A 24,808-nucleotide genomic window follows, 5' to 3' on the forward strand; every position below is an offset into this window, starting at 1 on the left:
AGAGTAGCCCTGCTCGCGGCAACTAGAGAAAGCTCGCGCAGCAACGAAGACCCAACGGAGCCAAAAATAAAATGAATAAAAACTGACCTATATAGAGAGCAACCCCAGAGAAAACTTCATATTAGGGGATACTCCCAGCTTTAAAGTTGTCCTCCAAATATTGTTGCAGTTATCTAAAATTGTCTAACATACCACAGAATCTCAATCCTCTGGTTGCATATTTTGAACTTTAGTATAACTTAAAGTTACCGTTATCCAGCGGTATATTGGTAATTTTAACCAATGACCCCCTTAGGTGAGGGGAAGCATTTTGTAGCATTTGCCAGATTCTGTGGTGTAAGTATCCCCACCATAGCCAATTTCACGTTATCAGTTTGAATCACTAAATGTGGAGTTGGAGAAGGGTATGCACAGCTAACCTTCCAAAGCCAGTGTGAGCTGGCTCCAAGCACAATAGTGCCTTTATTTAGATTTTTTATTCAAAATTTATATAAATATGTCTAGTTTTTTAAAAATCCATTTTAAAAATTTCTTTGTCGAGCTTTAAAATTTGTTTAATTTCTTCTATATTGTTTAATATAGGGTTTTTTTGTTTAATTTCTTCTATATTGTTATCCGAATTTGTCCTAAGGATTTCTAAGTTCAGTTTGATTCTCAGAGTATAGTTTTCTCTTTCCCTACGATGTTTGGCCTACAGAGATGACTTGGGATATGTTTGTATTGCATTTCCGGTTGCTTCATTGACCTCTTCCAACAAAGAAACATATGATAAAGATACACAATTTGTCTTTTTTTTTAATACTAAAGAGATGTTAGTGAAGGAAAAAAAACAATTCAAGGAGGAAACAGAATATTTACTTAATTTTTTAAAATAAGTAACATTCATGTGTTTTGTAAATCAAAAAATATAAAAAGATAGGCAGTGAAAGGACTTCTTCTACCCCTGGCCCTATTCATACAATTCCTTCCCCACCCCTGTGAACACACAAAGGGAACCTCTGTTATTAATTTCTTATATATCCTTCCAGAGATTCTTTACAAATATGTATATTTTATATATGTGTATGTATGTATATATGTATTTATTTATTGTGTGTGTGTGTGTGTGTGTGTGTGTGTATTTATAATATATAACCTTCCATATCCACGGCTTCCATATCCATGGATTCAACCAACTGCACATCGAAAATATTTGGGAAAAAAAAAATTCTGGAAAGTTCCACAAAGCAAAACTTGCATTTGCCATTCTTTGGGCAGCTATTTACATTGTATTTACAACTATTTACATGGCATTTACATTGTATCAGGTATTATAAGTAATCTAGAGGTGATGATATGGGAGGATATGATTAGGTTATATGCAAAAACTATGGCATTTTATATAAGGGACTTAAGCATCCACAAATTTTGTATTCTGGGGCAGGCTGGGGCAATCCTGGAACCAGTCCCCAACAGTTACTGAGGGACGACTCTAGAAATATGTATATATGCTTACTATATTACCTTTTGCCCCTAAATTAACATATACAATTGGTTCTATACTTTGATTTTTCACTTAATACCATCTTGGAGCACTGTTTTATATTAGTAACTTAGACACTTTTTCATTTTTTTACTGGCATTATGTTATTCCATTATATGGATATATCATAGTTTATTTGACTGGTCCTCTATTAATGGATATTGAGGTGGTAGATTTCTTTTTTAGTTTCTGATATTGTGTTATTCTCTGTTTCATACAGAAAAAATTCATCTTATTAACACTGATTTCGGGGGGCACTCCGCAGAAATATTCACATACTTTAAAAAGGATTCGTGACAAACTTCCAGAAATATTTTGTAGAATTTGACAAGGTAGCCCTAAAATTCATAGGGCCAAAACCAGTCAAAACAATTCTGAAGAAACAGAATTTGGACAGAAGAGTCACTATACCACAATCCAAACTATAATAATTAAATCAATATGGTCAATAGAACAGACTAGAATACCTAGAAACAGACTCACCTATAAGTCAGATTTTGGTATAAGACAAAAAAGACATTAAAGATCAGTGGTGAGGGGCTTCCCTGGTGGCGCAGTGGCTGAGTCCGCCTGCCGATGCAGGGGACACGGGTTCGTGCCCCAGTCCGGGAAGATCCCACATGCCGCGGAGCAGCTGGGCCCATGAGCCATGGCTGCTGAGCCTACGCATCCGGAGCCTGTGCTCCGCAACGGGAGAGGCCACGACAGTGAGGGGCCCGCGTACCGTAAAAAAAATAATAATAATAAATAAATAAAGATCAGTGGTGAAAGGATGGCCTCTTTGATTAATGATATGAGACAATTTGTTACTTATATGATAAAAGCCAAAATTAAATTTCTAGCAAATGCCATACACAAAAATAAATTCCAGATTTTAGTTAAATACTCAAAAGTAAAATTTTAAAACTTTTAGGAAAAGATCCTTTATGCCTCAGTTTCCTTACCTATAATATAGAGATAACAATCCCATGAAGTAGGTGCTATTATAATGAAGATTAAAGAATTAATGAATATAAAGTACTTAAAACCTGGCCTGTCATGTAATAAGCACTATGTAAGTATAATTAATATTATATTATTCTAGGAGTATACCTTTATGGGTATAAGGAAGAATTTTTCTAAACAATTTTTTTTTTTTTTTTTTTTTTTGCGGTACGCGGGCCTCTCACTGTTGTGGCCTCTCCCGTTGCGGAGCACAGGCTCTGGACGCGCAGGCTCAGCGGCCATGGCTCACGGGCCCAGCCACTCCGCGGCATGTGGGATCCTCCCGGACCGGGGCACGAACGCATGTCCCCTGCATCGGCAGGCAGACTCTCAACCACCGCGCCACCAGGGAAGCCCTCTAAACAATTTTTAAAAAATAATGACAAATATGATAACTTTTAGTACTTTAAAATATAAAGCTATATAAAACACAAAAATTAAAAGGTAAGCATAGACTGATAGAAAGTAATTGAAACATATCTACCCAACAGAGTATTGGCCCAGAATTTATAAAGAACTCTCACAATTTCTTTACCAAAAAGAAAAAGATAAACAGCCAGTAGAAAAATGGGCATGAATATGATCAAGCAATTAACATTGAAAAGAAGACCTAAATGGACAACAAACATCAGAAGATACTCTGCATCTTTAGTAATCAGGGAAATGCAAGTTAAAACTATTTCACATCAGACTGGTAAAATTTTTTTAAAGTCGAAGGTTAATAAATTTGGAGAAGCTGCTAAAGAAACAGCAACTCTCATACACTATTGATAAGAATGTAAATTGGTATAAACATTTTGGAGGGCAAGTTGGCAGCATCTGGTAATAGGAATGTCAATTGGTATAACCACTTTGGAGGGCAAGTTGTCAGCATCTGGTAAGGATGATGAGGAGTGTCAGTGACTCAACATTTCACTTCTAAGTATACACTTTAGAAATTTTATGCACGTACACTGGAACATGTGTGAGGCTGCAACCTTGTTTGTAGAAGCAAGAAATGGTGGAAACAACCAAATTCTTATGATGAGCTGGATCTACATGTATCATCATGGATAAATCTCAAATCATAACATTGAATAGTTAATGAACAAAGTCACTGAAGTTTAGGTACAGTACAATGCCAATTATGAAAGCTTTATAAACAATTTTATATATTATTTATGAGCATATATATAATAATAAAACATAACATAGATGTAAGAGATACCATCTCAGAATAGTAAACTCTGGAGGGCAGAAGAGGAATAGTTATATCTTACCTTTTTTTTAGAAGAAAATATCTGAAACAAATATGACCAAATAATGCTAAATCTAAGCAGTAGGTTTCTGTTATAATACTATGCAAATTTTTATGTATTTCAAATATCAAATAATTTAACGTTTTTAAATTAGAAATAAATGTACATTCCTTTGGTTTGAAAAAAAAAAAAAAACTATTCTCTGTGTAGCATGGAGTTAGCAATCAGACACCCTGGATTTGAATCTTGGCTTTACCAGCACTTAGCTGGCAGGACAGTCAAGTGTGGCTGCACATAACACCAGCAGGCATTCTCATAGTCTAGGATGTGAATGACACCTTCTGGGGTTGTGTAACGTGTTGATTCTGACGATGAGAACTTGGACAATTTTCTAAACGTCCCTAAGCCTCAGTTTTCTCATCTAAACGAAAATAACAATACATATATCATAGGTATTGTCGGACTTCAATGAGATTACATATGTAAAGTGTTTAACATAGTGCTTGGCATATATCAATGCTCAAAACAGCTGATTGCATTCGTATGTAGGATTATTCCTATTTTTGTCATTTATATTCTAAAGTGAACCAAAATTTTACTTGTAACACTGTAATTATAATAGCAACTCCTCAGTTACAACACTTTAAAGGGACGTCCCCCGAGTTGAACCTTACAACTAATTAGTGCCCACCCATTGTTTCAGCAAGTTATTTTCTTACCAAAATCTTTCTAAAATATAACATGGATTCTGCCCTTTCCAACCTAATTAAATAGAGCAAACAACACACACCCTTTTATGATGATTCAGGATTGTCATCGCATCAGTTTTTGTACTATGTAGATGTAGTAATGACTGGAGTTTCAAACAGCAGTCAACATTGGCAAAATAGGTGCAGATCCCAGGAGGTACCTTAGTATTTCCTCTCTTGAGACAGGAGAGGAAATGTGCTTAATTTCTGATTTTATCATTTTATAAAAAGGAATTGAAATATATATAACAACATGCTCTCTATATCAGCCTAACTTTGATTGCCTTTTATAAAATGATTTACTGAATCAAAGAACAGAGTAGCCTTCTCCCAAATTGTCTTATCCTCCACAACAGCTAGTCCTTCAAATTGATAGATGATAGTATTAAATTATGCCTAAGAGCACAGACTCTATAGTCAGATAAACTTGAGTTCTAATTCCAGCTCTGCCATTTTTTAGTTGTATGACTTTGGTCAAGTTATTTTAACTGTCTATGAAATTTGCATAGTAAGATCCCCTACCTTATGGGGATTGTCTGGATTAAATGAAAATGTAGGGCTTCCCTGGTGGCGCAGTGGTTGAGAGTCCGCCTGCCGATGCAGGGGACACGGGTTCGTGCCCCGGTCTGGGAAGATCCCACATGCCGCGGAGCGGCTAGGCCCGTGAGCCATGGCTGCTGGGCCTGCGCGTCCAGAGCCTGTGCTCCGCAACGGGAGAGGCCACAGCAGTGAGAAGCCCACGTAATGCAAAAGAAAAAAAAAAAGAAAAAAAGAAAATGTGGACGTAAAGTGCTTATTATTATATCTGGTGTATAGTATGTGTTCAGTAAATGTTAGGCATCATCAGCACAATCCTAGTATATATCATATCTCATCAAATTTTTAATTTACATTTTAACATCTCTTTAAACTGGGGGGTATTTTACAGGCAACAGCATTTTATGATTATAATTGGCAGCATTTTGTTCTAAGTTATACATAAAATAGTGATACATCTTAAATTGCGATTCATCTTATTGTCAATGACATCTTAGATTCAGAGAAAGATGGTAGTACATGCTCAGTTAATATTCATAAAATAAAATTGTTACCAAGGACATTTAAATTCTCAGCAATTATTCAAACTTTATTACACTGGTAATGTAATAAACCATACAAGTACCTCTTTGACAGCTTTACTATACATCTCTATTTCCTTGGCATTAATCTTGTTAATGGACACATAAAAGAAGGGTATTTTTTTTTACATGAAAGATGATTAAACTGCTGCATATATAAACCTAAGCAATGATTTTTCTAAGTTTTCTGTATGTTTCAGGTTTAATGAAATTCCAGGTACAGACAGTATACTTTAAATTTTACTTTTAATGTTGAAATTACAGTGAAAGTTGTGGATAGTGCCTGAATAGTGTGTTGTCCCCTTTCCTTATGATATCTTTTCTATAACAGTGTATATATATATATATTTTAAACATCTTTATTGGAGTATAATTGCTTTACAAGAGTGTGTTAGTTTCTGCTTTATAACAAAGTGACTCAGTTATACATATACATATGCTCCCATATCTCTTCCCTCTTGCGTCTCCCTTCTCCCACCCTCCCTACCCCACCCCTCTAGGTGGTCACAAAGCACTGAGCTGATCTCCCTGTGCTATGCGGCTGCTTCCCACTAGCTATCTATTTTACGTTTGCTAGTGTATATATGTCCATGCCACTCTCTCACTTCATCCCAGTTTACCCTTCCCCCTCCCCGTGTCCTCAAGTCCATTCTCTACATCTTCATCTCTATTCCTGTCCTGCCCCTAGGTTCTTCAGAACCTTTTTTTTTTTTAGATTCCATATATATGTTATAACAGTGTATATTTTTTAAAAGCCCCTAATCTGTACATTGAATCACTGAGGTGTCATCAGAAAGCAGGAAGATGATAATGCTGCTGGCACTCTCTCTCTTTCCTGGATCAAACTCCAAGGTCCCTAAGCAGTTAAACCTGCTTTACAAATTATCTTTTGGTAAATTGATCTTCCACTGAAAAACCTAGGTAAATTCATGCATCCTTGGAAGCTTCTTGGACATTGAAATTGTCCAGTCACCAGATATTTTATTTTTTGAGATTATTTCAAGAGAATTTAATCTGACACTCTTCTGTTTAAGCTATAGACCCTTAGTTCACCAGCACAGACCATGGTAGAAGCTGGCAAATGGTTCATCAGCATTGACAGGGAATTGACTGTGTTCAGAAATGCATTCTCCAAGGGAAAAAAAGAAAAAAACATAAAAACATAAATGTTATTTCGTAGTTTCTCTGCCTGGAATTTTCTTCTGCCACATTATTATTGCCACTCACTGTTTGTGTTAATAAATGAATGTTGTGATGGCTGTTGAGGGGACAGGGGTATATTTAATCTTATAAAGCTGCTTCATATTGAAATACCAGTACTATCTATTATAAAATGCACAGAATAATTGAAGAGGCACTGAGGTCTAGTGAAAAGACAAGTCTTGGAGTCTTACAGGACTGGGTTGAAATCCCAATTTAGCCACTTACTGTGTGGCTTGGTTTCATTATTTAGACTAGCTTACCCCAGCTCCTTCTGTTGGGAAATTGAAGTAATAATGCTTATCTTGCCAAGCTGTTGTGAGAATTATGAATAACATACCACATGTAACATACCTAAAGTGAATGCCTGACATGTAATAGGAACTCAATAAGTGGTAGCAATTATTATTATCATTAATTATTACGGTTGTCAACCATATTTGTTCATAAGAAATCTGCCTTTTCATGAAGTGTTTATCCAAAGATGGGGTACTCTCTGATCTTCTTTATTAAAATAAAGCTCAGTCTAGGTGCTCTAATTTAGCATGAGCTTCGCCAAGCAGAGCAGTGTCCAAAGGCTTCTCTGAACCTTGATCTCATAAAACATACATGAAGCATTCAGAAAAACTTGATCATTATCTTTAAATTAAGTAAATCACTGTTTTTTTTCTTTTAATTTAGTTAATTCAGCTTTTTTATGCTTTCACCTTTTTCCTTTCTTTGGAGGTAAAATGGCTTACATATCACAAGGTAGCTTCAAAGCACTTCTGGTTCCTGTTCTGTTGCTTATCTAGAAGCTTCTATGCAGAGTATTATATTCTACAGTAAAGGCTGACAAGCTTTCAGCTAAGGACCAGATAATAAGTGCCTTAGTCCTTTTAAGTCATATAATCTCTGTCATGACTACTCAACCCTGCTGTTGTAGCATGAAAGCAGCCATAGACAACACATTAATGAATGGACATGGCTGTGTTCCAATAAAACTTTACAAAAACAGTCTTCTAGGTGAATTTGGCTCACAGGCCATAGTTTCCCAACCCTTGCTCCATAGCATGCTGACTTAGCAATGAACCCTGTCACTATGGCTCAGAAGATTTATGTAGTACATCTAGCAAAGGACTTGAACACAGGTGAGGCCCCCTGAAACTGATATTTAGCAAATGCTTCTCAGACCGTAGAGCTGTGTACTATGTTTGGAATGCCTTTTTTCATGAGATTCTCTACTAGAGCTATTCCACCCATAGTGTGGCTGGCTGTCTTCCTGTCTTGTTCACAGCAGAGTATCTGCCACTCACAGACCTCACATTCCTGCTCCAAATGCCTTACTGCCTTTCTTATTACTGTTGAATTGGATTTCGTTGTTGTTCCTTCATCCTCCCCTTTCTAAATTTCTATTTTCTTCTTTCTTTAGCTCCCCTTCCCTGCTGTTTCTCCTGTGCAATTTCGTGTTCTTCTAAGCAGCTCGAATTGTATACCTTTTGCCTATCCTCCTAATAGTGAATGAAGCCATCACATAGTACCTTGATGTAAGCCCCAAAACTTAGTCACTCCTCAGTCATTTTTGTGACTTCTTGCTGCACAAAGATTCTGTGTTTGTTGACAGATTTTCTTCTTTGCCTTAATTTGCCTTACCTTCATTTACTTATCTAATAGGTATTTTGGGGCCACCCAAAATATATACCAGGTGCTGTGCTCAGCAGTGGGAATGCAAAGATGAGCGTAATAGACATTGTTCCTCATGAAGTTTAGCAAACAGAACATACATTAAGTAAAGAATTACATAAATAATTAGTTGTGGTTGTGATAGGTGGTAGAAAGTTAAAATATAATTTGCAATGACAGAATCTAATGGGACACCTAGTCTTGAGAGGTCAGAGAAGCCTTCCCTGAGGAAATGTACGCATATAATAAGCCTTGAATAAATATTTATTAAATTAATGCAGAAATGCAACTATATTTAAGGTGAAACCTGAAGGATTGGGAAGAGTTAACCAGGTAAAGTTTAGGCAACAAAAGTGAGAGGGGAGTCCAGACAGAGAAAGCAACATGTGTGAAAGGCTCTGAGCTTGGTTCTTTCAGTGAAGCAACAGATGCATGAGAAGAGGGGGGAAACATTGATTCTCAGAATGAAGTGCTGGAGGTAGCCAGGGTCATGTTAGGAAAGACCAGGAGACTATGTTTAAAGATCTAGACTTTGTCCTAAAAATCATGGGAATCCATTGATGGTAACATGATGAGTTCCTGCTTCCACATGGTTCCAATATTTGAAGTTGTCAGAAGGCCATGCTCTAGAAACTTTCTAGAATCTACCTCCTGATAAATAAACCTGAGCCTTTTTTTTTTTCATCTTCTACATTTGAAACAGGTATAAAATCCCTTTGTCCACACTGCAGCTTTCAAATTTCCACTTGTTAACAGTTCATGTCCCTATAATAGTGGTATCCATTTGGTGAGTGTAAAGCATCTTGTTGAGAAGTTAATAAACAATATTTGTGGAATCAGAGACTGTCACATTTCAAAAGTATCAGAGATCATTTAGTCAAGGCTATAAGGGGCCCCTCCAGAGTATCACTGATAAATAAGTATAGTTGCCTTCTGCTGGAACTCTGCTAATAACTTAAAGTTCACTGCTATCAACATTATTCATTGTGGGTTTTGGGGGGGTTTTTGGGGTTTGCTTTGCTTTAGCACTCTGGCTTTTCACAAGTTCTTCCTTCTATGAGTAAAAATGTCTTCCCTGTTACTTTTTGTTCCCTGCCCTTAGTTCTTGTTATGTTTCTTAGAATTGCATAGAATACGCTGAATTCACCTTTTTAAAAGTGGTTAAGAGGAGAATCTTTACTTAAATACCAAGGTGCTCTGATGAAACCTGAGATCAGATTATGAATTTTAAAGTGGTACTATATAAAGAATCCATTAGGATAAACACGGTAGAATGAGACAGTGATTTATCTTCTGTGACATAATAACTAATAAGCAGCATAAAATTAACTGTACTCAGAACTAGAACCTTGTTTCTTTCCTTTGGTCAACAAATGGAGCACCTAATATTTGAATAATATCTTATTACATATGCCAGAGAATAAATAAAAGAATAAGAGTATTAGGGTTATAAGATCTTGCTCTTAGAGCTTATGATTTCTTTTGAGAGAAAAGATTTGTATGTTTATATAAATGCAATAGGAGAGCACATGCCAAGTGAGCAGTCTACTAAAAGACAGCAATAGAAATTCCAAACATGAGATCATGGTGGGCTGGGATGGAGCAAATCTTCTACTAAGAAGTATCTGATTCACTGAGTTTCTCCTTAGAAGGGGGTGGACAAGACCTTGCTTCCATTTATCCTCCTTTTCCTACCTCCTTTTTACCCTCTACCCTGACTTGTACCAGTTCATTGGCCTGGGTATGCCTTCAAATGGTGTTTATTGAATTGAATTACTTTATCTCCCATACTGTGTTCGTGATGTTTAAGATGTTCCATTCCATAACTAGCCCTATTTTTCATTCTACTTCTCTGCTTTCTGAATTTTTTTCAATGAATACATATTTTTTATTTTAACTAAAACACACACACACGAAGATGTTCATACCTATTGTGGGAAAACAAAGTCCAGCCTTTTGAAGATACATGTGAAAAATAAGAAAAAAATTTTTTTACTCTCTTGAAGTGGGTTCTGTTAGGAGCTTTTCCAGTGTACTTTAAGATGACCAGCAGCTTCTTCTGAATGGCTATCCTGAGCGACCTTAAAGATTAAAATAAGTGGATTATGTGGCATGACAATAATAACGAGCTATTGATTTAGTGGCAAAGCTTTGCTCATAGTTCCTTATTTCTCCATCTGCCTGATGCCTTTCAAGAACTGCTTTATCGTGTTTCTTTTCTTTCAGCGGAACGGAAGCCCCCTCTTTTCAACATGAATGCAATGAGTGCCTTATATCACATTGCCCAGAACGACTCCCCCACATTACAATCTAAGGAATGGTAAGACTGAGCTGTTGCTTTAAATTTCTAAGAGAAATCACCATATGTATTTGGCACTTTCATTAAATTACACTTTAAATATCTGACCTAGAAAGCATTTCATTCCTTCATTGTATGTTGTGATAACTGACACTGATGCTTTATAAGCCTGTACTTTCTACACACACACACACACACACACACACACACACACACCCTATATTTCTACCCTCACTATGGCTTCTACTGTGTTCTTAATGTGTGTATGAATTGAAATTCTACCAGGTACATGCCCTGCTACCTTCCTAACCAGTCTAGTCTCTTAAGTCATGATGGTTTTGTATCGATCACCTCAGTCTTATCACTTCCCAGTAAGGATAAATTACCCTCTCTGATGTCATTATTTTTCTAGTTGTCATTTTTTTTTCTTTACTATATGTATATTTAAATGTGTTGAGACAGAACATATATTATCTATTCAGAAGATATATTGTTCCTTGCTGAAAATTATGACATTTTGCTAACTATTGGGGTCACAGAGTTATAGAAAAAGTGCAGTGTCAAAGAAGAGTAGACAAAATGGAATTTTCAAGAGAGAAATTGTTTTCATCCAGAAAGCATATTCCTAGGTTCTCTGTCCCTTATGCTTCAAGTTTTACTACCTGGTTATAGGTTGTGGGTGATGGAAGAGTTACCAACTGGTCATGAAGAATATAGGCTTAAGACTTATGAGAGTTGTTATCTTTGGAGAGAAAAATGTATATAAAACCGTTGTATATAAATATAGTATTTTTCATTCTATGATATAACAATTTGACCTTGCTTTTATAATAAGGTATGTATATATGTTGACTAACTTGAAACTGTCCACATTCATTATCCAAAAGAATTAATTTTAGATACCTTAAACTTGAAAATGGTTCGGTTCTCCTGACATTCCAAAGTATTTTAATAAAAATCTCCTAAAATATAAAAATTTCCCTTGGATGAAAATTATTTAAAGTGATCAGTATGTTCTACAGACCCTGATTTTATTTTCTTTCAATGTATTTGCACACACAGGACAGACTCCTTTAGGAGATTTGTTGATTACTGCTTGCAGAAAATGCCTCAGGAAAGGCCAACATCAGTGGAACTATTACGGGTAATTTTTCAAGTTTATATTTGAGGAGGGGGATTTAAAGTCATGTTGTAGTGGAATATAGTAAATCATTCCCATGGTAGCTCATCATGACAAACTGAATTAGAACATACTGCCTTGTCATTTATCCAGAGATAGTAGCTAGGCATAGAAGTAGCAAGATATGTGCTATATGTTCCCTGCAGAAAGTTTTTCCCCCATCTTTTCCCCTTTTCTTTTTTCTCCCCCTTCTTTTTGCCTTGTGACAAAGAATATTTCTCCTTGCGTTGGTCATCATTGTGATGTTCCTGTGACTGATATCTGCATGAACTTTAATGCAATGTTTTCAGGACAGAGACTCAGTGATTCAAATACCAGCTCTGGGATTTCAGTTAGGTTGTTGTCAAATCATCAGGCAATGAAGATATGTGATAAACATATAAAACAGACATTTGTATAGCATTGCATCACACACGTTAACTGCATTCATCTGATTTAAACATAGCATTTTTGGGCTTCCCTGGTGGCACAGTGGTTGAGAGTCCGCCTGCCGATGCAGGGGACACGGGTTCGTGCCCCGGTCTGGGAAGATCCCACATGCCGCGGAGCGGTTGGGCCCATAGACCATGGCCACTGAGCCTGCACGTCCAGAGCTTGTGCTCCGCCACGAGAGAGGCCACAACAGTGAGGCCTGCGTACCGCAAAAAAAACAAAACAAAACAAAACATAGCATTTTTGAGCATCTCTTTTCATGTAACATTTTATTATAGGCTTTATATACATAGGCAATGTGTTCCATTAATATCAGTGAAGTATGTGGGAGTCTTTTACAATATAAGTATCTTTTATTGGCCACAGAATAGTCCAGGTTATTTTAATCTTTTCTGTGTGTTTTTCAGCACTTTTTTGTTTGTTTCTTTGTTTGTTTTAAGAAAAACTCAGGATTGTATTGCCTAAATTTGTGAAGGTTAAAAATGTCAGCTGCCTTTATAATTGCACCTTGGCTAAGTCACAGATTCTTGGTTTACATTTTCTTTTTCTCAGAACTCTTATTCTGTTATTTTCTGGCTTTGAGTGTTCCTGAAGAAGTAGGTCTGAAGCTTACTAGTTTTTCTACCCAGAAGTAAGTTTTTTCTTCTTGTGAGTAACAGGCCACAGCAATATGGTGACAGAAGCAACAAGGCAATGGACTCTACCTTATTCTCTTTTGGTGTAGAGCCATCACATGTTCTAGATGTGGACTACAGACAACAGAACACCAGAAACACAGATAATATGTTTATTACTTTGAAGTAGACAAAGATTTAAAAAGCAGGACACAAACAGCACTGCCCTAAAGAGAAAAAAATTATAAATTTGGGCTATAAATTAAGGAGAAAAAAAAAACCTCAAAGAAGAGATACTACAAGCATTCAAAGATGATATTTTAGGGCAACAGACAACAAAAGCATATAAAAAACAAATGGGCAGAGGTAAAGAAAGAAACGAAAGGGAAAATTTTAAATATAGATTAAGGGACTTCCCTGGTGGTCCAGTGGTTAAGACTTTGCGTTCCCAGTGCAGGGTGTCCAGGTTTGATCCCTGGTCAGGGAACTAGATCTTGCATGCCGCAACTAAGAGCCTGCATGCCACACTAAAAGATCCCACACACGGCAATGAAGATCCCACATGAGATCCCGCATGCCACAACAAAGACCCAGCACTGCCAAATAAGTATATTTTTAAATAAATAAATATAGATTAAAATCATACCATAAGCAACGAACTAATATAATAAACTGACCCATTTAGGCTGTTTCCAATGGTAGATAGTCTTAGGGAAATAAAATTAAATGCAAAAGAAAATTTTCAAAAGATGATTATAGAGAGCATGACACATGTGGAAGACAGAGGAGATATATATTCCAACCTATTATTCCTAAAGAAGAAAGCAAAACACATGGAACAGAAGATATTTAAAGATATACCTGAAGAAAACTTTTTTGGAAATAAATGTTTGGATCGTTATTTGATTTGATTTACTCTTTATTTGGTGGGCCAAATCAAGTGAGCCTACCATTTAGTCAACAATGTTTACTGATTGTCTATTGTGTGCCAAGCACTGTTCTAAGCACTGAAAATCATACAGTGATACAAAGAAAAAGATAGTTCCTTCCCTCCTGGAACTTATATTCTAATGAAAGAGTAAGAAAACAAACATGATTTGATATAATGTCAGAAAAATAAAGCAAGGACTGGGATAAAGAGTAGAACTTTACAAAGTTCTAAGGAAAAGAAAATGTAAACCAAGGATTTGTGACTCAGCTAAGGTGCTCTTCAATTTATAAAGGCAGCTGACATTTTCAAGGCTTTTCTTCTCTTAAAAGCTTCTTCTTAATTACTCAGTAGCAAAATCCAGCCAATCTATTGATGAAACAAAGAGCAAGAGAGAAAGAGAAAGGGACAGAGGGAAGAAGGAAGAAAGAGTGAATTAGGAACTGGGGAAACTTGTAAAAGGACTGGTGGTGAACATTAAATTTAAGTTTGCTCTCGGATATTTATTTATTTATTTATTACTTATTTATTTACTATTTATTTATTTAGCATCGTAAAGAGACTACATTCTTCATTTTGGATAGACAGTACACATTTTAGAAGATAAAAAAAATAGTGGAAGGGAGTGAATGAAAAGTAAATATTCCCCTTCCAGGCCCTTCTCTAGAGTTAGCAACTGGTGTCACTAATTTTGTACATGTCCTTCTAGAGATATTCTATGTATATGGAAGTAAATATTCTTTTTTATTTTTGCAGCAGTGGTAGCAAACTATAAATGCTGGATTTTTTTTAACTTTATAGTGTGTTTTGAGTATTGTTCCATATTACTACATGAAGAACTATCTCATCCTCTCTAATGGCTCCATTATATACTCAAATGGACTATAGTTTTTATAACCAACTCATTTATGGTGTTTGCAGTCTTTTGCTATGACAAACTGTGCTGGAATGAATTAGAAGTGGAATTGCTAATCAAAGGGAATGTGGATTTTAAATTTAAATAAATATTGCCAATTTTCCACCAAAGAGGATGTCCCAATTTATGGTCCATTAACAAAATATGAGTACCAAAACTTTTTCAGCTTCTAGTCAGATCAGTGAAAAACTTTTCTCACTGTCATTTTAGTTTGTGTTTCTCATGGGAATTAGACTGAGTATCTTTCATATGTTGACAAGCCACTTCTATTTCCTTTTCTATGAACTCTCTACGATCTTTGCCCATTTGTCTGTTGGGTTGTTGAGTTTTTTCCCTTATTAATTTGTAGTAGACCTTGCAAATATTTTCTTCTTATTTCTCTTTTGATATTCTTTATTCTGGGCTTTTTTGGAGAGGTCATGCAGAAATTTGTTATAAGGAATTCAACTTTTTTTTTTCTCCAGTTGGCTATCTTGCTGTTCCCAAATACTTTTAAATAATCCATCTTCTCGTCACATTTTCTTCGTGATGTTAAAATGTCACCTTCACATAGGATTAATTTAAATAGAGAACTACAGTAAAATCATTGCTGTGGTCAAAAAGCAGAATGTAAAACTTATAAACATTGACAGTGTAAAAATTGAAAATGTAAAAATAGTAACGTAACTAGAAAAAAGTAGGGGTAAGAAAGGAACGTAAATGTACTAATTTTCCTGCTTTTCAGGGTAGATGGTCAATAAATTCTTAAATTGAAAATCTTTTTCTTCCCTTAACTTTAGAGGACACTTTAGGAACTGGTAACTCTTGATGAAGAAATTATAACTAATGTTAAGCAATTATTTTACTTCAGACGCTTCTAATTCTATTAAACTCAAATACACCTAAATTTAATAGATTATTCTTTAAATTACCATGCGTAATAAGTTTCTCATGTAAAATTATTTCTGGGTATCCATCATTCTGAGAGAGTAAGAGAGAGAGAGGGAGGGAGAGTGTCTAAAATGTTATTTCATGACTTAATATTTATTTTTGGATGGTGGAATTTTGAGTGATAGACTTTCTTTTATGCATTTCCCTATTACTTAAATGTTCAAAGTAAACATATTTCCAAGAACAAAGAAAGCATTCTTTGAAAATGATCTGAGAGCCTTTTAACTGTATGGGTTTAGAGAACAGTGAGGAGATGGGATTGCAGGCAGAGAGAACGAGAGCGAAGACATGCAGGTGTGAAATGCACGGCAGGAGGCAAGAATGACGTATGCGTGGGAAGGAGGAGAAGGAGTGACTAGATTGGAACCTGGAAATTCAAGCAGGAACCCCCTGTAAAGGGTCAGACTTTACAATGGAGGCAGTGAGATGTGTTTAAGACGTTGAGCATATCAGTTTTAAAATACTTAAACAAGTAAGGGTTTAATTACCTCACGCAATAAGAAGTCCAGGACATTGGGAAAGCAGTCCAGTGATATAAGCAGCTCAACAGCTCCTCCTATCTCCCTACTTTACCATCCTTAGTATGTGGCTTTTGTCTTCTTGGTCACAAAATGGCTCCCCATCTCCAGGACTCAGTTTTATTCCTGGCGAGAGAAGGGCAGGGCAAAGAGCAGAACAAACGCCTTCTTTTCTTGTGTCTTGCTTTTTATTCTGGAAAACAAAGCCTTCCTCTGGGGCTTCTGCCTATATCTCACTGGCCAGAACTATTGGTCATGCTATTAACTGCACAGAAGGGTGGAGTCCAACTCTTTTACTTTCTACTGCTTACAAGAAAGGAAGGTGAGGAAAAGAGGTTGGAATGGAGGATAAATGGGCCACAGTGTCGTCACAACAAATGATATGGTCAAATAAGTGGTAGAACACCAGAAAACAAACCCCCAGATAAAGAAACCTGGGTTGCAGCTCTAGCTCTTCCACTGTTTAGCTGTGTAAATCACTTAACCTCTCTGGGCCTAAATTTCCTCACCTTGGAAATAAAAGGATTTCTAAGAGCTACTCCTGCTCTAAAATTCAGTATCCTAGGTTATAGCTTGAAGTTTACTAAAAACTGATTTGCTCTTATCTAATTGCAAGCACTAGAGTAGCAAAATAATTTACTTTCTCCCTTTCGTTCTCCTCTTGAAATATGCAGGCTACACTTCCTTCTGGGAATGGTGTTTCGTTTTCAGAAAGGACTCTTTGCATAGGAAGAGATATTTTATAAAAACGGGAGCAAAAGCCACAGTTCCCCAGACAGCAAAGTCAGGGTGAAGAACCACAAGACATACAGATTTTTTTCTCACAGTGGTCCTGCTCCTCTTTTATATCTGTTTAACTTATAAAGAAATTAAATCTATTCCATCATCTCAGGCTACCACATTACATCTCATTTTCCCAATATCTTCAAATTATAATTTCACATAAGTCAATTTTCCACATAACTGAAACTTTTCCTTTAAAAAACAAAATTCCCTCCTACTTTTGATCATTTTCTGTGGTAATCTTGTCAAAATATATGATGTGCTTCTCTGCCTTCTTGAAGAAAGCGTAATGAATATAATTTCACTTCTTGATGGCTCAGAAACAATAGCATTTCATGAAGTCTTGTAGTATAAAAGGACTGTATGAAGAACATTTGCCCCTTTGCAAACTAGCCCACAAACCTTGGTTCATTCTTATTTGGTTGGTTGGTTGGTGTGTTAATCATGGAATTTCCCTCTCTCTACTGTCAGGCAGTCAGAGAACTTTCAAAGGACTGTTCTTCCGCAAGAAGTAACCCTCTAACAGTTCTCAGTCCTTTATTCTCCCACTTTTGTTCCCTCTTTCTAAACTGCTGTAGACTGAGAAACCAGGAAACCAGAATATATGTTAGAGATCGTTGATAATATTGAAAGTGAAGCCCGTTTATACCAAGAAAAACTTAAGGACTTTGGGGCCGATATTTTTACTTCTCGGAGACCCTTTTCCCTTATTTCTGGTTATATAAAGAGAAGATAAAGTTGCCAGAATTCTGACTTCTGGATATATGGAATAGCTGCCATATTTTCAAGCATACACTATATATGACCACAGAAATAGAAAACAAAATATACACAAGTCTGTTTTTAAAAGGGTAGCATAGGGTGGGGAAGAGGATTGAAGCAGATTATAACAAGAATATTCTATACTCTGCATTCTTTTGCTTATTATGTAGTTTCAGATTTGAAAGTCACAAGCTCTCAGCTACTATTTAAAGTTCTAGTCATTGTTACTACTTGTATGGTAAAGTAAACATCAAGAATTCTCGAGTAAATTCTAGGGCAAGTCCACAAAATGGGGCTTGAGGAAGAAGAGAAAAGCATAGTTATCGCTCTATGAGATTTATAAAGATGACAGGCTACATGAAATGAAAATCGTATCTTGTTATTTCTTCAAAATCCACAGAGCTGTTTTATGTCTATTTACTTTTATATCTAAATCTAGCACCTAAAAATATGTCTCCTTATTATCAGTTTCTGTTTTTTCTTCTCCCTCAATTAGCATGACTTTGTTCGACGAGACCGGCCACTACGTGTCCTAATTGACCTCATACAGAGGACAAAAGATGCTGTTCGTGAGCTAGATAACCTACAGTACCGGAAAATGAAAAAAATCCTTTTCCAAGAGACACGAAATGGACCCTTGAATGAGTCGCAGGAAGATGAAGAAGTAGGTTGAGTTTATTTTAGCAGGCACTTATAGAATGCCTACTGTGTGAAAATGTTCTGGACCGGCGCGCTATGAAAAACACTTTGGGGAATAACAATGTAATTGATGTTCTCTGCCTTAAGAGACATGCAGAGTTGCAGAAGAGACATTCATAAAATAACTCTTATATAAGGCAAAATATGAAAAATGCTGTAGAGGGAGAGCACACGGCAGGGGTCCATAGTGGGGAGAGAAAAAGTCATCAGCTGGTGGGGATTAGTGAAGAGGTGGGCCGTTTCTGACAGGCAGGCCTAGGGCATTTTAGACTCAGGGAAGTGCGGTGCTTTAGGAAGATTATCCTGGCATCAGAGTGTAAGATGGATTTGAATAGGTAACATTCTGGATAATAATCCATGCAAGAGGCAGTAAGGGTAGTGTCTATGGGAATCAGGGGGAAAGGAACACATAAGAAACACTGTAGAGGTAGATTTGATAATACAGTGCTTCTCATTGACAGTGACAGTTGAGGAGGAATTTACGGTGACTGAGCATTTGAGCCTAGGTGACTAGAGTATGTCAATACCAAGAACGGAGAAAAAGAACCGAGGAGAAAGAGGAAGTTAAGCATGCTTTCAGTTTGATGCCTACTGAGTCTTAAGTTCCTGGCATCATATGCTACTGACACAGTGTACAGATGGAGGTTTTAAAGTAAGATGACTTTCTGGTTTCTCATTCAAATAACTTAAGAAGGATTGGTCGAAGGGAAGGGTAGTGACAACTGGGACACCTGAACGGAGATGTCTAGCATTTGGTTGGGAAATACAGATCCAGAACATAAGAAAGAGGTCTGGGTAAAGGATAGTTGGATGAGGGTCAAGGACATTAAAATGATGATGAATCAAGGAGCTGAATGTAGAATGAGACGAGGGTCCATGCCACATAAGAAGAGGGAGACCTGGTTGATAAAGGCATCACAGATGTTACGAGCGTACACAGCTTCAAGGAGGGAGCAGCCAATACCATCAGATGCCACAGAGCAGTCAAGTTAAATAAGGACCAAAAACAGTGCTAACTGGGTTTTACAAGTAGGGCCTTCTTGATGACCTTAGTAAAAGCAGTTTTACAGGAATAGTTAGGATAAATAGTAGATTACTGTGGGTTGTAGAACAAATGGGAAGTGAGAAGGCAGAGATAGCGAAAGTTGGTTATTTTAAGATTCGTAAATTTGGCCAAGAAGGAAAAGTGACAAAGGGCAGTAGGTAGAAAGGTACATACATATAGGGCAGACCTCTTCATATTTATATGCAGAAGGAAAGGAGCCAGGACAGAGGCATTGGAGATAGAGGAAAGAGATGCAGTTAAAGAAGTAGGATCTCAGGAAGTGCATAACAGTAAGAGCATTAGTGCAGGGATTAGCCTTGAACAAAAGAAAGGACTCCTCTTCCTCTAAAAATAGATTAAAAAATAGGAAAAGAATGAAGAATGAATTTTAGTTTAGCTTTTTAATATAAAAGAAAATAAAATTATTTTATCAATAATTATAAAAATGAAGTTAAGAAAGCTGAATTGGAATATAAAGTCTCTTGATTGCATATATACAAATGAGCCCTTTTAATTGGGAAAATAAATCTATTAAAAATATAATGTATTATCTATCATTTTAAATTACCCAAATTACCTTTGTCAATGATTCCTTATATTACCATAGCTAAATAACAATTCATTAAAGTTATGTATGTACAGCATGGTTCTTTGAAAATAGGGGTTTTTTGGAGCTAAGTTTCTTTAATTATATTATTTAATCTTGTATCGAAACATATCCCACTGTGCTGGATAAATTATATGTTCTGATTATTTTATCACTTCTCAAATAGTAGTCTTTGGACGAGTAGTGATGAATACCAGTATTACTTGACAGATATATTTAATAAGATTACAGAGGTAAGCATGATAGAATTGCCTGAGGGAGGCAGAATTTAATTACCTGACTAGGACAGTAGAATTAATATCCCTGCTTAGATATGAAGTTACTCAGTAATGACTTGCAAAGGACCATATTGTTTGTCAAATCTCTGAAAGCTCTCTTCACTCGCTTTGAGTTTCAAGTGATGACTGCCATGTTTGTAGATATCCTAGAGGTCCCCGGTTCAGTAGCCTGCGGTCTTTCCCTAGCACCCTGATGTTCCTGAAGTTCTCTCAGAAACCTGGCCTCGTTCTGATTACCGAATAGCAATACAATAATATGATAGTCGCATATGACAGAGGAAAGCCCTGGCATAGCAGCATTTGGAGCCTTATGACCCATGTCCAGAATAGCCCCTGCAGAAGGCATAGAAGTGAATTGAAGGTGTCAGAAAATGGTAGGGGAGTAGTGGAGCCACTACATTAAAAGTAGAAAAGCAACTTGGCACTGCAAAATTGAGTGTACTTAATAGCTTAGTCAATGGATTGGTACTTTATCTCCAGTCGTTTTTTTTGTTTTGTTTTGTTTTGTTTTTTGTGGTACGTGGGCCTCTCACTGTTGTGGCCTCTCCCGTTGCGGAGCACAGGCTCCGGAAGCGCAGGCTCAGCGGCCACAGCTCACGGGCCCAGCCACTCCGCAGCATGTGGGATCTTCCCGGACCGGGTCACGAACCCGTGTCCCCTGCATCGGCAGGCGGACTCTCAACCACTGCGCCACCAGGGAAGCCCTCCAGTCGTTTTTTTTTTAACCCGAGTGCCCCATTTTTATAGGACAGCGAACATGGAACCAGCCTGAGCAGGGAATTGGACAGCCTGGGCAGCAACCATTCCATCCCAAGCATGTCTGTGAGCACAGGCAGCCAGAGCAGCAGTGTGAACAGCATGCAGGAGGTCATGGATGATAGCAGCTCGGAACTTGTGATGATGCATGATGATGAAAGCCCAGTAAATTCCAGTTCCTCTGTTGTGCACAGGAAGGTAAGTTTCATGGTCCCCTTCACAGCACTAGGCTTTGCCAATCATAATGAAGCCAGCTCAGGTCACTTAGCATCCAGATATTTTAGTTCCCCTTTTACAACTGAAATGTGGAACTCAACCTAGCACATGATAGTTCTTTAATGGTAAAAAGATAATGTAGGACTAGGCAAGCTGTATCTGTACCGATTTCTTTTATTATTTATTTATTTATTTATTTATTTATTTATTTATTTATTGGCTGCGTTGGGTCTTCGTTGCTGTGCATAGGCTTTCTCTAGTTGCGGCGAGTGGGGCTACTATTTGTTGCAGTGCACAGGCTTCTCATTGTGGTAGCTTCTCTTTGTTGCACAGCATGGGCTCTACTCACACTGGCTCAGTAGTTGTGGCTCACCAGCTCTAGAGCGCAGGCTCAGTACTTGTGGCACATGGGCTTAGTTGCTCCATGGCATGTGGGATCTTCCCCAACCAGGGCTCGAACCCATGTCCCCTGCACTGGCAGGTGGAGTTTTAACCACTGCGCCACAAGGGAAGTCCCTGTGTACTTATTTTAATAAGTATCAGTGATCACGGTCTAATTCCAGTAGGTGAGCAAGTTTAAGAATTTTTTTTCACTTAGACGTCTATTAAGTGTGCGTTTTTCTTGAGAGAAAAAGGAAATTGAACAGGTAAGGATGAAAGGCATGAGAAAATATTTTGGTGCCCAGTCATGAATAGTGGAAGGATTACATTTATTTTCTGAACTGATTAACTTATTCATTTATTCAACAAACATTGGTGGGGACTTTTATTATCTGCTAGGAACTATGGTAGGCCCTGTGGATACAGACAAAACAGACATGATGCCTTCATGGAGCTTATTATCTGTGAGGGAGAGTAAGCAGATAATCACACAAGTAACTTTATTATATTCTGGGTAAAAGGAGGACTTAATCTAGCAGGGAGTAGGGGAAAGTCTCCCCAATAAAGTGACATTTAAGCTAAAACTTCAGAAACAAATAGAAGTTAGCTACCTTGGGGTGAAAGATTGGGGTGAGTCAGGAAGCAGCATGTACAAAGGCCCTGTGACAAAAGGAACTTTGTATGTTCAAGGAAGAAGGGAAGGATCTGAGAGATTAGAGTTTGGTGAACTACGTAGAAAGTGAATTGAGACCAGAGAGACAGCAAGGACCCAGATTATTAGAAAACCATAAAAGCATTTTGAGGAAAGGAGTGATAGCATGCAGATGCGGAAATCTGCTAAGAGTTCAGCATTGTCAGCTGTCCTTCTTTGAATTTGGGCAAGTGGTCATGTATTTGAAAGGTTGAAAAGAAGGTTTTGCTGTGGTCTCTTTTTGGAAGGAGCTATCATGGATGCTGATAGAGATCTACTTTTTTCTTTCCGTTACCTCTGGGGCTCCGTGGGGATAGAGAGCAAAAGAAGAGGAATTCTGTTGGATCTTTTTACTCCAGGACCTCTCAAATGAGCACCCAAAATTAGAAGAGAGACTCTACTGGCATAATCAACAAGAAAAAAGGCGCTGGTCTTGAACTCATTGGGGGTTTTAATTTTAATTTTTACATGCCAGTATAGAGCTTTCTTGTAATAATATGGGCCTTTCAATACTTTTTTCTCCTTGGTGTAATCAGTTAAGAAAACCAGATGTTAATTTATAGTCTGAAATATCAACTGAGTAAAAGGGCAACCCACAGAATGGGAGAAAATATTTGCAAATCATCTATCTTATAAAGGATTAATATCCAGCATATATAGAGAACTCCTAAAACTCAACAACAGTGAAAAAACAACCTGAATCAAAAATGAGCAAAGGACTTGAATCAACATTTCTCCAAAGAAGATATAAAAATGGCCAGTAAACACATGAAAAGATGCTCAACATCATTAATTATTAGGGAATTCTAATCAAAACTACAATGAGATACCACCTCACACACATTAAGATGGCAACTATTAAAAAAAACCCAGCATATAACAAGCATTGGTGAGGATGTGGAGAGATTGGAACCCTGGTACACTATTGGTGGAAATGTAAAAGGGTACAGCCACTGTGGAAAATGGTATGGTGGTTCCTCAAAAAATTAAAAATAGAATTACCATATGATCCAGCAATTCCATTTCTCAGTATATATCCTAAAGCATTGAAAGCAGGGTCTCAAAGAGATTTTCGTACACTCATGTTCATAGCAACATTTTTCACAACAGCAAAGAGGTGGAAGCAATGTAAATGTCCATTGACAGATGAATGATTAAACAATATGTGGTATATATGTACAATGGAGTATTATTCAACCTTTAAAAGGAAGGAAATTCTGCCATATGCTACAATGTGGATGAACTGTGAAGACATTATGCTAAGTGAAATAAATGTGCCAGTCACAAAGAGACAAATACTGTATGGCTCTTAGGGTAGTCAGAATCATAGACAGAAAGTATAATGATGGTTACTAGGGATTGGGGGAGGGGATAAATGGGGAATTGTTATTTAATGGGTACAGAGCTTCAGTTTTACAAGGAGAAAAGAGTTATGGGAATGGATGATGGTGACAGTTATACAGCATTATAAGTGTATTAGCACTGAACTGTACACTTAAAAATAATTAAGATGGTAACTTTATGTGTATTTTACCACAATGAAAAAAGGAAAAAATTATAAGCAGGCTAGAAGAATAGAATATATTGTATATAAAAACAATATTAACTAATCATATCTCTTCATGAAACCCATTTAGTCCTATACCGGAGCTTAAAATTATATTATCTTTAAACACAATAGAAGTCAATTATTCGGAAGTTTCATTATTTGTTGGTTTACTTGAATTCCTAAAAGTTTTCCACTTGGGAACATAAATAAAGTAGGATCTTAAACTCTCAATAGAAAGTTTTATATAGTAGACTCTAGGAATGAGGAAACTAGTTTAAAGTTCTGTCTGCCACTGTTAGTTTTATTTTACTTTGGACAAGTCACAAACCTCTCCGGGCCTAGTTTTCTCCATCTGTAAAATAAGGAGTTGTTCTGTATGATTTCCAAGGTTGCTTCCAGCTCTGAAATTCTGTGCTCAGGAGCAAGCTTCATCCATGCCTCACTCAGGACAAGGTGTGCTTTTACCTCCTACATTATGTATTTGGATTCCACTTAAGATTTCACTTGAAAAGGCTTTTTTTTCCCCTAAAAGCCAGTGCCCGGATCAGTCCCTTCTCCATGTAGATGGGATGGTAGCTACACTGTATTACGTGTAGGTATGGGTAACGTGTTGCCTATGGGATTCTCCAGGAAGCAGAGCGGAGATGGTTTGGCACAGCAGGATCTTGTTTTGTTTTAAATAGGAAGTCCCTTTGGGGTCAACACCTGTGGGAGGGAAGAGAAAGAAGCAGCACTGGGCAGAGGGCAAAGT

General features: G+C 37.1%; 1 protein-coding gene across 1 annotated transcript in view; it reads left to right on the top strand.

Moving 5' to 3' along the window:
* The window catches only part of TAOK3 (TAO kinase 3), a 189,068-nt gene that overhangs the window by 125,790 nt on the left and 38,470 nt on the right, over window positions 1-24,808 (top strand). The window contains exons 10-13 of the mRNA XM_079716978.1: window positions 10,700-10,793; window positions 11,835-11,916; window positions 18,332-18,499; window positions 21,212-21,418. Coding sequence (XP_079573104.1) covers window positions 10,700-10,793; window positions 11,835-11,916; window positions 18,332-18,499; window positions 21,212-21,418 — 551 coding nt within the window. The remainder of the gene's footprint in view (window positions 1-10,699; window positions 10,794-11,834; window positions 11,917-18,331; window positions 18,500-21,211; window positions 21,419-24,808) is intronic.

The sequence above is a fragment of the Hyperoodon ampullatus genome (assembly GCF_949752795.1).
Source record: "Hyperoodon ampullatus genome assembly, chromosome: 13".
Taxonomy (NCBI): domain Eukaryota; kingdom Metazoa; phylum Chordata; class Mammalia; order Artiodactyla; family Ziphiidae; genus Hyperoodon; species Hyperoodon ampullatus.